At 36.1% G+C, this 11256-nt stretch overlaps 1 protein-coding gene, 1 long non-coding RNA gene and 6 other non-coding genes across 8 annotated transcripts; 7 read left to right on the plus strand and 1 right to left on the minus strand.

The window, feature by feature from the left end:
• Positions 1 to 611: 611 nt before the first annotated feature.
• On the minus strand, positions 612 to 2774 carry LOC147555701 (uncharacterized). The gene is made up of 3 exons (XR_015234914.1): positions 2442 to 2774; positions 840 to 2351; positions 612 to 793 (listed from the first exon to the last, which is right to left on the minus strand). It is a non-coding gene; the product is annotated as an uncharacterized LOC147555701 (long non-coding RNA).
• Positions 908 to 1050, plus strand: LOC147555702 (small nucleolar RNA snoR134). Its single transcript, XR_015235502.1, has one exon. It is a non-coding gene; the product is annotated as a small nucleolar RNA snoR134 (small nucleolar RNA).
• Positions 1345 to 1429, plus strand: LOC147555703 (small nucleolar RNA U36a). Its single transcript, XR_015235516.1, has one exon. It is a non-coding gene; the product is annotated as a small nucleolar RNA U36a (small nucleolar RNA).
• Positions 1506 to 1595, plus strand: LOC147555704 (small nucleolar RNA Z223). The gene has a single exon (XR_015235476.1). It is a non-coding gene; the product is annotated as a small nucleolar RNA Z223 (small nucleolar RNA).
• Positions 1664 to 1778, plus strand: LOC147555705 (small nucleolar RNA Z278). Its single transcript, XR_015235486.1, has one exon. It is a non-coding gene; the product is annotated as a small nucleolar RNA Z278 (small nucleolar RNA).
• On the plus strand, positions 1897 to 2004 carry LOC147555706 (small nucleolar RNA snoR97). The gene has a single exon (XR_015235505.1). It is a non-coding gene; the product is annotated as a small nucleolar RNA snoR97 (small nucleolar RNA).
• Positions 2775 to 5528: 2754 nt separating the features above from the next.
• LOC147555707 (small nucleolar RNA snoR97) lies at positions 5529 to 5632 on the plus strand. The gene has a single exon (XR_015235515.1). It is a non-coding gene; the product is annotated as a small nucleolar RNA snoR97 (small nucleolar RNA).
• A 2152-nt stretch (positions 5633 to 7784) lies between these two features.
• LOC147555708 (cytochrome P450 93B2-like) lies at positions 7785 to 10154 on the plus strand. Its single transcript, XM_086663380.1, has 2 exons — positions 7785 to 8789; positions 9229 to 10154. The coding sequence occupies exons 1-2, from the start codon at positions 7878 to 7880 to the stop codon at positions 9874 to 9876; spliced, it is 1560 nt and encodes a 519-aa protein (XP_086519506.1). The 5' UTR covers positions 7785 to 7877; the 3' UTR covers positions 9877 to 10154.
• Positions 10155 to 11256: the final 1102 nt, after the last annotated feature.

Below are 11256 nucleotides of genomic sequence, written 5' to 3' on the forward strand. Positions count from 1 at the left end.
GAAATCAAATAGAGTATAAACCAGACAAGTTCACACAAGTTCTATAACTTTTCATCTAAATTCGAGTTATTACTATCAAATGGAACCCTAAATGCTATCAAATAGATTATAACATGGGGATTTCAATAATTCTCCCATCTGAATTTTGAGATGGAGAAGAAAGGAGAAGAAGATAATTCCTGAAATTTTAAAGGCACCCCTAAATGTCCAATATGTACAAGGGCGGAGCCAGATTTTAAGTTAAGATGTACTACCCTAAAATTCTCTTAAAGGACTATATTTTTTGCTTAGGACGTATACCTACTTGAAAAATTATACATTTTTCTACCAATATCAACACGAATTTTAACTTTCTAGCTCAATTCAAATTAAATACTATATTTGGAAACATAAACAAATTAAAACGAGAGAAGTTGGTTGGTGGCAGAGGTATGCCGTCTATCATCTTCTTTCTTAAAGTGTGTGAGTAATGTATGTGCACTTGTAAAATTATCCATATATGGGCCAGGTAGAAATCATGTGTGCCTATAAAACTTACCCTTAAACACTTACAATTAAGCCTCAGCCCAATCGACATCTAAAGCTTCTAATCTATACACAACTCGTCAATTGGCGTTCCTAGTTTCTGGTTGAACTCCGCGGCTAAGAATTAGGGTTTTCTAGATCTGGCTTTATCTATTTAAAACCTCAACCCCCTCCTCTCAAATCCATCATCCATCTCTCTACTATTTCCACTGCGATTTAGGGTTAGGGTTTAGTCATATTACTGCATCTTCCTTAATGTTTTATCTATCTTCAATTCACAGCAATTAATCTCCTTTATTAGTTGTCTCTTAAACCTTCAAAGATTGTCTTCAACTGTGATTTAGGGTTAGGGTTTTTAACGTTTCATTTGATCTTTTCTTCTATGCACGTAGCACCCCGGGCTTATCTGAACTTCAAATGAAGAAGAAAGCCCCAATGCTCGTGCTAAATCTATGCCGTTAAGTGTTGCAGTTTTGCTTTGATTCTTCAAACCAGCTTATCTGTGTCAAAATAATGGCTAAATCTCTTAAAATTTTTATTCAATTTGTGGTACTCTTTTGTGCCCTAATTTTTGCCTCTCCACACCTTTAAGCTCACTGATTTAATAAAATCCTCAGTGAAAGCTTAGTCATAGAGGCAAATATTGAAATCGGTCTGGTTACACGTGGGGGTTTACCTAATTCGATGGTTTTACCTCTAAAAACTCTGGCTACATCTTTGATTACTCAATCAATTTCTCAAATTCATATTTTTTGTATGTTCATTTTGCCCTAATTTTAGATCAGACAGTTTAAAGTTGTGATTTTTTTTAATGAATATTGGCAATGATTACAAATTATCCGCGCTTCTGAGAGTAATCTATGAAGCAATTAGGATAAATGGTTGAATTTCTTGATATGAGCCAATCCTCTAATATTAAAAAAATCCAATTTTTCATAGCTTCTAAATTTCTAGGGTTTCAAATTTGTGAAGCGTTTAATAAATGACAGTGATGATTAATAGACAGCTTTATGCCAGTTCTGCTTCAGAAAATTCTTGATAGAGAGAGCTGAAATATATCTGAGTCAATTCAATCTATATTATTTAAACATAGGGTGTGTGATCTATGATTCATCATTTTAGGGTTTATTGTGTGATTGCCAATGATGATATAATCCAATTAATTGAGGTGTAGTTGAACTGCGACCCTGTTTACAGGGAGAACCCCTTGGGGAAATTACATTTCATATGAAACTACTGGATTTAGCTGAGACATTTTATAATTTATTAGATTAGATTTTGACATGAATTTATTAGGTTATGGTATTATATGAACGTTGGGTAATTTTGCATATGTTATAATAATTTTGAGTTTAACTATTCTCCTATCTAGATATAAAAGTGGATTAGAGACTGATAAACTCAGAAAGTATTGTGTTGTCTATCAGCTTCTTCTTTTGTATAAGTACGAGTTTGGAGTTAAATAACAGCACTAAATTTTTGTATAAACCACGAACATAAGGGGTTTAAAACCGACAACATGAAAGAGGCCTAAAGCTCACAAATTATTACATATGATAAATCTTGATGGTATATTGCTTCCATGAGACTCGATCTTGCGAGACTGGTGGACGCTCGTGACCCTCGGTTGAGGCAAAATTAGCTTCAGTTAAGCTCAGCTCAATCAGATACACTAACATTGCTTGATGTCTGGGCATATCGGCCTTTTTACGATGAGGCAGAGATTTTCCCGAAAACCCAATATTGTTGGGCTTATTAACCATTTTTATTGCTCTATCAATTAGAACGCTTAATCAAGTTATACCAAGGAAATAAATCTATGGATACTTTTTTTTTCTATGAAAGAAATCTATGGATACTTAATAGTTTTTTTTTTGAATTGGTAAGCGTGTGCCTCGAACCCTTGACCTCAATACTTAATAATAGTTAATTGTACTATTAGATAAATAATTCAATGTGTGGGGTTTGAATTATGTAATCGCACATCAATATAATTCTTTGTTAATTGTTAAAATTAAATTAAATTCTCGTAAATTCTTATTCGGTTTTGGTATTATTTTTGCCCCAATTTTTGCCTCTCCACACCTTTAAGTTTACTGATTTAATAAATCCTCAGTGAAAGCTTAGTCATAGAGGCAAATATCCAAATTGGTCTGGTTACACGTGGGGGTTAACCTAATTCAATGGTTTTACCTCTAAAAACTCTGCTACATCTAATATTCAATAAATTTTTCAAAGGCATATTTTTTGTTGAATATTGGCTATGATTACAAAATGTTGTTCTGAGAGTAATCTATGAAGCAATTAGGATTAATGGTTGAATTTCTTGAAACAGTCATGTGAGAATAGTCACTCATTGAAAATACTATCTAGCAACTACAAATATAATGTCTAGGTCAATTCATTCTATATTTAAAACCTAAGAGTATGATCTATGTTTTTCTATATTTTCCGTCATCTTAATCTTTGTATTTTCTTGATTTGGAATGCAAATTATTAATTCATCTTTTTAGGATTTATTCATGTTTGCCAATGATGATATAATCCTATTAATTGAGGTATAGTGGAACTGAGACCCTGTTTACAGGGAGAACCCCTTGGGAAAACTACATTTCATATGAAATTACTGGATTTAGCTGAGACATTTTATAATTGATTAGATTTTGACATGAATTTATTAGGTTATGGTATTATATGATCGTTGGGCAATTTTGCTTATCATATAACTTTGAGTTTAAACTCCAGAAATCCTTGGAGGTCTCAGGTTCGAATCCCAGAGAAGGTGGAATCTTTGGTTATTAGAATTTGAGTGGGCTATAGGCCAGGTCATGTTAGAGTTTGAGTGGGCGGGTAGCAAGCTTATTGATGAGACATGAAAATGTCCCATCTGAATCTCTTAACTCGGGTTAGTTAGTCCAGTTCGAGCGATTACTCTGACGATTTGTTTGGTTTTCTTTCTCAGGTCTCATTTACGGAGTTCGATGCGAAAACATCGTGATAAAGACATATTTGAGGGGCATTTTGGTCATTTTTATGACAAGGGTATTCTGGTCAATATAAGTGCTCATGTGAAAGTAGATTCCAATACGAATCCATCGGCGAAAGCGGAAGTGGAATCGAAGTCCGGATGCAAAAATAGGAGCAAGTCAAAGTTTGGCTCAAAACCCACTCTCCAAGTCAACTGGAGGACACATGGCAAGCATCTAAACGTTAATGTGAAATTTCGGGACTCTGGTGGGCACTCTGGTGGGCATTCTGGTTATATTCGGGATCTGCTCTTCACTCTGATCACGTGTAGCGCGAGACATGATAATACACTGCTTCTGTACGTGCATGCGAGATCCAACGGCAGCTGCTCGTCCCAATCACATGGCTTCATCTAAAACACATGCTGCACCTCTTTTCTTACGGCCGCGAAGCATGGAATCGTTCTATTCCAGCCAACAACAACCCGGACCCAGCTGCATACGTATCTTCCTCTTCCTCTCTTATCTTCTAAAATTCAAAAAAAAACAGAAATTAAGAAAGAGAAGAAAGGAAAGAAAAGAGAAGAAAGGAAAGAGTGATGATCGGATATTATAGAGAGAAGGAGTTACTGATTTAAGAGAAGGAGTTAGCTGGAAATGAAGGTTTTGATAGAAACAAATGAGATTATTGCTTGATCAAGAGAGAAGATAAGACAATCGTATATGTTTTCTAGAGAGAGAGAGAGCTCTCGGCCTCTTCATCCTTTCCATTTTCAGAGAGAGTGTAATAGCTGGAGGATTAGAGAGATTAAAGAAAGAGGATAACTGATTCGGTTGGGGAGCTTCTCTTTGTTTAAAAACGCAGAGGTCAGAACAGAAAAGGACATCTCGGTTTTGAGGTCGAAAAAAATCACCATCTCGACTGGAGAGTTTTCCTCTGGTAGCTCAACCAAAACCGACTATATTAGAGAGAGAGAGAGTGATGTAAAGAGCTCTCGGCTGGGGATGAAGAAATGGAGTTAGAGAGAGAGACAACCGAGAGTACCATCCATTGATCATCATCATCATCATGTATTTTTCTTCTTCTTCTTCTTCTTCTGTTTGTAATCCTTTTTAGTGAGAGAAAAGATTATCAAGATAGAAAGAGAGAGTTAGATAGAAAGAGTTGAGAGAGAAAGAGAGTTACTGTAGAGAGAGAGAGAAAAACAGAACCAAGAGATTCAGTCTTAATAAATCACTATCTTCATCTTGTTTTGATTCTTTTCTTTTTGTTTTCTGTTTACTTTGTGAGAGAGAGATAGAATACTCAAAGAGAAAGAGAGAAAACAGCAAGAGAAAGATAGTTGGAGAAGATGAGAAAATAGGAGAGAAAATAATTTTCTCTTAGGGAAAATATTTCCGGGAAGACGAGAAAATCGTTTTCCCAGAGGGTGCGTTTGGCAGAACAGTGGAAAATCAGAAGGAAATCACTTCCCTAAGGCTCTGTTTGGCTGGAAAATCAGTAAGAAATTCAATTTTTTCTATTTTTCTCCCATATTTTATATAGTTAACCTTTAAATCTCTCAAAATGATTAACTAATCTTTTATCTAGGGTTTAGATGAAGTCGTAATAATCATTTTCTCGACAATTTATTAAAGTTTTTACCATTTTAACGATAAAATCTTCCGGGTTTTTAGACCGTTCATGGACTAAAAACCTGAGTTATATAAAGAACTATCTAATCGGACCAAAATTAATTTGTCGTTAGAATTGTTAGGAAGACGGATTCAGAAAACCCTAGGCTCTCCCCCATTTGAGTTCCTTGTATCATTTACCGTAATTTTATTTATTTTATTTTATTACCAAAACCTCATCAAAACCAAAAACCAAGTTACTTCCAAGTCTTAGAATAGGTTTCACCTAGTCTCTGAGGAACGAACCGGTCTTACCGGAACTATTACTTGACGCCCGTATACTTGCGGGTGGTGACCTATTTAGGGTAACTTTTTAGGCCCATCACTTATCACATCTTTGATGTATTCAATGCCAATTGTACAACAATGTAATCGGTTTCCAAAAAAAAAAAACTCAAAAAGTATGTGTTGTATATCGGCTTCTTCTTTAGTATAAATACAAGTTTGGAATTAACATCACTAAATTTATTTATTTAAATCTCAGTGTTTATCGGGCCTATTGGGTGGTCAATTTTTTAGAGTTTAGTACTAGCCCGCTTAAGCCTGTTTGCAAACTTGGGCAGATCAGGCTTTGGACGCGACCTAGCCCGTTGAAAAACTCAGGCAAATCAGGCTTCCTACAATCCAGCCACCGATTCTGTATATATATATTTCGTTCACTTTGTTTCTTTCATTCTCTTTGATAAAAATCTTTCCAACTCTTTTCTAAACTTTAAAGAGGCAATGTGATACTAATATTTTCAAGGGTTATTTGTCTAATAATCCACAACTTTGTGACCGGTTTCCTTGACTAGATCGATAGGTTGTGAGCTTTTTCTCTAAAATCTAGTTTCTACTTGAGCTTTTTCTCTAATAGCCCACAACTTTGTGACTGGATTCTCTATATAAGGACTCATATGGTATTATATGATTGTGAGCTTTTTTTCTCGAGCAGAGGTTTAGGTTCGACCTCAATAAGAAAGTGGAACAGCTAACAACACATCTTCACATGTGGATGTCAGTGGTTCAAGTCAGCTTATCTCCAGCTCGTGAACTTAGCCGAGACAAAGGTATATGATAACACCCAATTTTTCAGATTCGGTAGTTCGATCAATGATTTATCATTCATGAACGCTGATAAGATACTTCCATTTAGCAGCACCTTAGGATGACATAGTCTTAAAGTGAACAACGAGGTTCAAACGAGGAAGGATTACTGAGGATACCTAGGCATCCAGAGACGAGGAAAGGTGCAGGAAGCGACGAAATGCTCCGGGGTGTTGAAAATAAGTGTAGTTCCGGAGATTTTCGAATAGGGCAACCTTTCTTTAAACCCTATGTCCTCTTTGAAATATCATAAGCGGTTCTTCGATTAGCTGCAAATTAGTTTGAAGATATCAAATTTCAACTTTTGAAAGAGGGTGTTCGGTTGTCAACTTCTTCAAAGAGAGGGTTCGACTTTTGGAGTCATTAATTTGAAGATCTCATGAACATTAGTTTGAAGATCTCAAACTAGAGGAAGTTCAGAGAGAGAGAGAGAGAGAGAGAGAGAGAGAGAAGAGAGAGAGAGAGAGAGAGAGAGAGAGAGAGAGAGAGAGAGAGAGAGAGAGAGAGAGAGAGAGAGAGAGAGAGAGAGAGAGAGAGAGAGAGAGAGAGAGAGAGAGAGAGAGAGAGAGAGAGAGAGAGAGAGAGAGAGAGACTCTGAAACTGGAAGAGGGAGAAAGAGATACGAGAGGAGAGATAACTCATTAGTTTGAGAGAGCGCATGGGAAAAGGCTTTACACAATGTGATCGAGTGTGAGAAAAAATTTCAGACTTTATTCCTAAACACTAGAAAATTTGTTTTGCCGCAAAAACGACTTTCTCAGTTCTATTTTTTTCCCACGCAACAAATGGAACCTAAATTTTTTGTGGAGATTCTTTTTTGGTGTTTTATTTTGTGTTGAAGGTCATGGATTTTGGAAAGAAAAAACATAACTGCATAGATATTCTCCTTGACACATGGAGATTGTGTACTGAATTTGTCTTGGATTTAAAGTTCTATTTTGAACCTTTTTCAATTTTGTTTGGATCTTAAGTACTATTATGACCTAAGGTAGAACCAAAACTCTTTTTTATTTGAAACATGACATCCAAGTCTTCCACTCTATTACTTAAAAAAAAAAGTCTTCCACTCAATTTAAATATAGAGTTTAATTTTTTTAATAAGATGTGGTAATCCTCTTTGTGTCTTAATTTAATACTATTCTTAGTAAATGATGTAGATTCGTGCTTCTTTTGCTAGTGGTCTTAGTGGTACTGGAACCATTGCATTGTAAATAATATCTTCGCAACTATTTTTGGAAAACATGATGTTGTACATGGGGCCACCAAACAATAGGCCAGTATTTTTCCCACCTTTGTGCAAAAACAAAAGAAAAAAAAAATATAGTATACTTTTCTCTCACTTCAATAGGCCAGTATATTATGGAAAGTGCTATTAGGGCCAAATTCTTTCGGGAGATGCTAGAGTTACAAAGGATTTTGACAAAAGAAAGTTATCAGCTGATGTGGCGAACTATCTTTTGTAACTTTAACATTTCCTAATTCTTTAACCCTAGCTTGGCCGGCGTTTGCTTGTACAAACTAGGGCCAAGTAGCACAACTGATATACTATATATAAGAGAAACAAGACAATCTTAAATATTGAGTCTTGCTTACTGTTGGTCTAGTAGTGGTTATGATCAGACAACAATGGTGGTAGACATCCTCTTCTCCAGTATTACATTCTTCATTCCTGTATTGGTTTTGCTTTTCACCATGGTTTACTATAAGAACAGATCAAGTTCTAGATACTATCTTCCACCTAGTCCACTAAGTTTACCAATAATTGGACATATGCATCTCATCGATACTGTCCCTTATCGATCTTTTCACAAACTTTCATCTCAATATGGTTCCTTAATTTATCTTCGTCTTGGTTCGATTCCTTGTGTAATTGCTTCTTCTCCTGATCTAGCCAAAGAGTTTCTCAAGAACAAAGAACTGAACTTTTCTTCAAGACCCATTTCTAGAGTCATTAACCATGTCACTTATAACTCATCTGGTTTTGCTTTTGCTCCTTATGGACCTACTTGGAAGTTCATGAAGAAAGTTGTCATGTCTCAAGTTCTTGGTGGTCAAGTTATTTCTAAACGTCAGCATATTCGAAGAGATGAGATCGATATATTAGTTCAACTATTAATGACTAAAGCAAAACATGGGGAAACGGTTGATGTTTCTCATGAACTTATGAAGCTTTCGAATAATATAGTTACTCAAATGATGTTGAGTATAAGGCGCTGTGGAAGGAAAGATGAAGCTGAGGAAGTTGGAAAACTTATTAGAGAGGTTACTGAGATGTTTGGTCAGTTTAATCTCTCAGATTCTTTTGGGTTCTTACGAAATCTTGATCTTCAAGGATTTCTAAAGAAGGCCATTGATATACGACGAAGATATGATGTTGTACTGGAAAGGATAATGAAAGAGAGAGAAGAAGAAAGAAAGATGAAGAAACATATAAAGAGTGATGGGTTAGAAGATTTTTTAGATATCTTATTGGATGCTCTAGAAGATGAGAAATCAGAGCTCAAACTTAGCAGAGAGAACATCAAGGCTTTCCTTTTGGTATGTGTTATATTTTCTCCACGTAAGATATGAAATTTGACACAGACATCAACTTACTCGAGTCAGATTTCAAAATATTTTTTGTTGTCTGACTGCCTTTAACAATGTTGGGTTAGACAAAATAAATCTAAACTAAGAACCTATTAAATAAATGGAAGATGCTAGAGTTACAAAGGATTTTTATAAAACAAAGTTCCCAGCTGATGTGGCGGTTGTGATATTCATCTCTCAACGGCCTAGATTTAATCAAAGTTTTGAAACCACAACCGCTACATCAGCTGAGAACTTTCTTTTGTGAAAATCTTTTGTAACTTTATCATTTCCCTAATCTGAAATAATTATTCTGTCTCTTACTAAACAAGTCGAATTTAAACAATTAACCACAAATAAACTTTTACTTTATCCTTTTATATTTCGACCTAATTTCGTTATTAATCAGGATATAATGACAGCGGGAACCGATACATCAGCAGCATCAACAGAATGGGCATTAGGAGAGCTTATAAACCATCCCCATATATATCTGAAAGCAAGAGAAGAGATTGATTCAGTTGTGGGGAGGAATAGATTAGTTGAAGAATCTGATCTTCCAAATCTTCCTTACCTTCAAGCAATCTTTAAAGAAACACTTAGACTGCATCCCCCTGCACCAATGCTAGCAAGAGAGTCTACCCAAGATTGCAAGATTGGTATATATGACATCCCAGCCAAAACTAGGCTCTTCGTCAACGTTTGGTCCATTAATAGGAACCCTAAGTACTGGAAAGACCCTTTAGAGTTCAAACCAGAGAGGTTCATAAATTCAAGTGGAAATGAAGGTGTGGTCAAAGATGTTAAGGGCCAAAATTTTGATTTATTGCCTTTTGGGACTGGGAGAAGAGGGTGCCCGGGTATATGGTTAGCTCTGGTACAGGTTCCTACTGTGTTAGCTGCAATGATACAATGCTTCGATTGGAAAATCATCCACGATGGCAATGACAATGTAGTCGATATGAATGAACGACCGGGATTGACTGTTCCAAAGGCTAATCCTCTCTTGCTTGTTCCTGTCACTCGCTTTGATCCATTTCCTAAAAGTGGTTGTTAGTGATTGAATGCGACTTTTTCAAGTGTTTAACAAGGATCATTGTGAACAAGTATAGAAAGATTGGTTCTTATGAACATCCTTAAATAATGGAATATATTCCAGTACTAGGACGGATCCAACTATCGAAATTTAAAACTTGAAATATGTAAGTGTACATCTTATTGGATGCACTATGAATAATAGCAGGAACTGCATATCCAATATCATTCAAAAAAATTACAAAATGTAACTCCTGTAACTAAATAAAAATATCATGAGTGAAGTACCACCTTTCAAATTAATTACTTGAGTTTTTTAGTCTTGATTGCACCACCTTATAAATAGGAACATGAGTCAACACTTGGTTGACTTGCGTAAGAGCATCTCCAATGGAACACTCGAAGAAAAACCCTACGAAAGTGGTGAAATGGGTTTAGTTTTATTTTTCTGTTTTGCTCGAGGACTAGCAAAATCTAAGTTTGGGGATGTTTGATGAGACATGGAAATGTCCCATCTGAGTCTCTTAATTTAGACGAGTTAGTCTCTCTAGAGCAGTTACTCTCACGAATTACTCTCTTTTATGTTCAGGTACCTTTTTACAGAGTTACGCGTGCAAAACGGATAAAGTCGGAAAGAATACAGACTAGGGGCATTTTGGTCATTTGTTGATTCTGACTTCTTGGTCAATATTAGTGTTCGGATGGAAAGTAGAGTCCAAGACGAGCCCGTAGGCGAAAACGGGAGTCGAAACGAAGTTCGGAGGATAAAACTAGAGCAGGTCAAAGTTTGAGTCAAAATCAAGTCCACTTTGGTCTTTTAGCGACACGTGGCGCATTAGATGTAACCAGATCAGACGGTTGCAAGGTTATACGGGCAATGTTCGGTCACAAGATTGGGGTTGTTGAGAATTTTTTATTCCATGTAAAGTGCCACAATATAGTACTGTGTACAGTGGGCATCTAACGGGTGAGTTTAGTCAATATCACGTGGCTTCATCTTAGCGAAGGACGCAACTTGCTAGACTGTCCCGCGAAGCACAGAATCATCTGTTTGAAGCAACCAAACCCGTACGTGATTCTCTCTTCCTCCCTTATCTTCTCAAACTGATATTAAAACAGAAGAAGAATTAGAGAGGGAAACCGAGAGATGGAGGAAGATATTTGGTGGGCAATCAAAACAGAAAGAGAGATAGACCCGGGAGATAGAAGAGAGATTCGATTGGTCTTTAACTCTATAAAAAGAGAAGAGGTCGGCTGAACAAGGATCACGGTTTAAAGAAGAAAGTAGAGAGAGAGAGAGGGAAACCGAGAGCTTATAATTCGATTTGTTTTAATTTCTGATTTTTGTTTCTTTGATTTGTAACCTTAATTTCTTAGTGAGAGAGAGAGATTACAGAGGAAG

Source organism: Eschscholzia californica, unplaced genomic scaffold (assembly GCF_041429995.1).
Source record: "Eschscholzia californica isolate CP2 unplaced genomic scaffold, dmEscCali1.0.p SCAF_2, whole genome shotgun sequence".
Lineage (NCBI taxonomy): Eukaryota > Viridiplantae > Streptophyta > Magnoliopsida > Ranunculales > Papaveraceae > Eschscholzia > Eschscholzia californica.

Coding starts and splice junctions, on each gene's coding strand:
- LOC147555708 (XM_086663380.1), top strand. CDS start 7,878: ATGGTGGTAGACATCCTCTTCTCCAGTATTACATTCTTCATTCCTGTA. Junction 8,790..9,228: donor ACATCAAGGCTTTCCTTTTG/GTATGTGTTATA, acceptor GTTATTAATCAG/GATATAATGACAGCGGGAAC.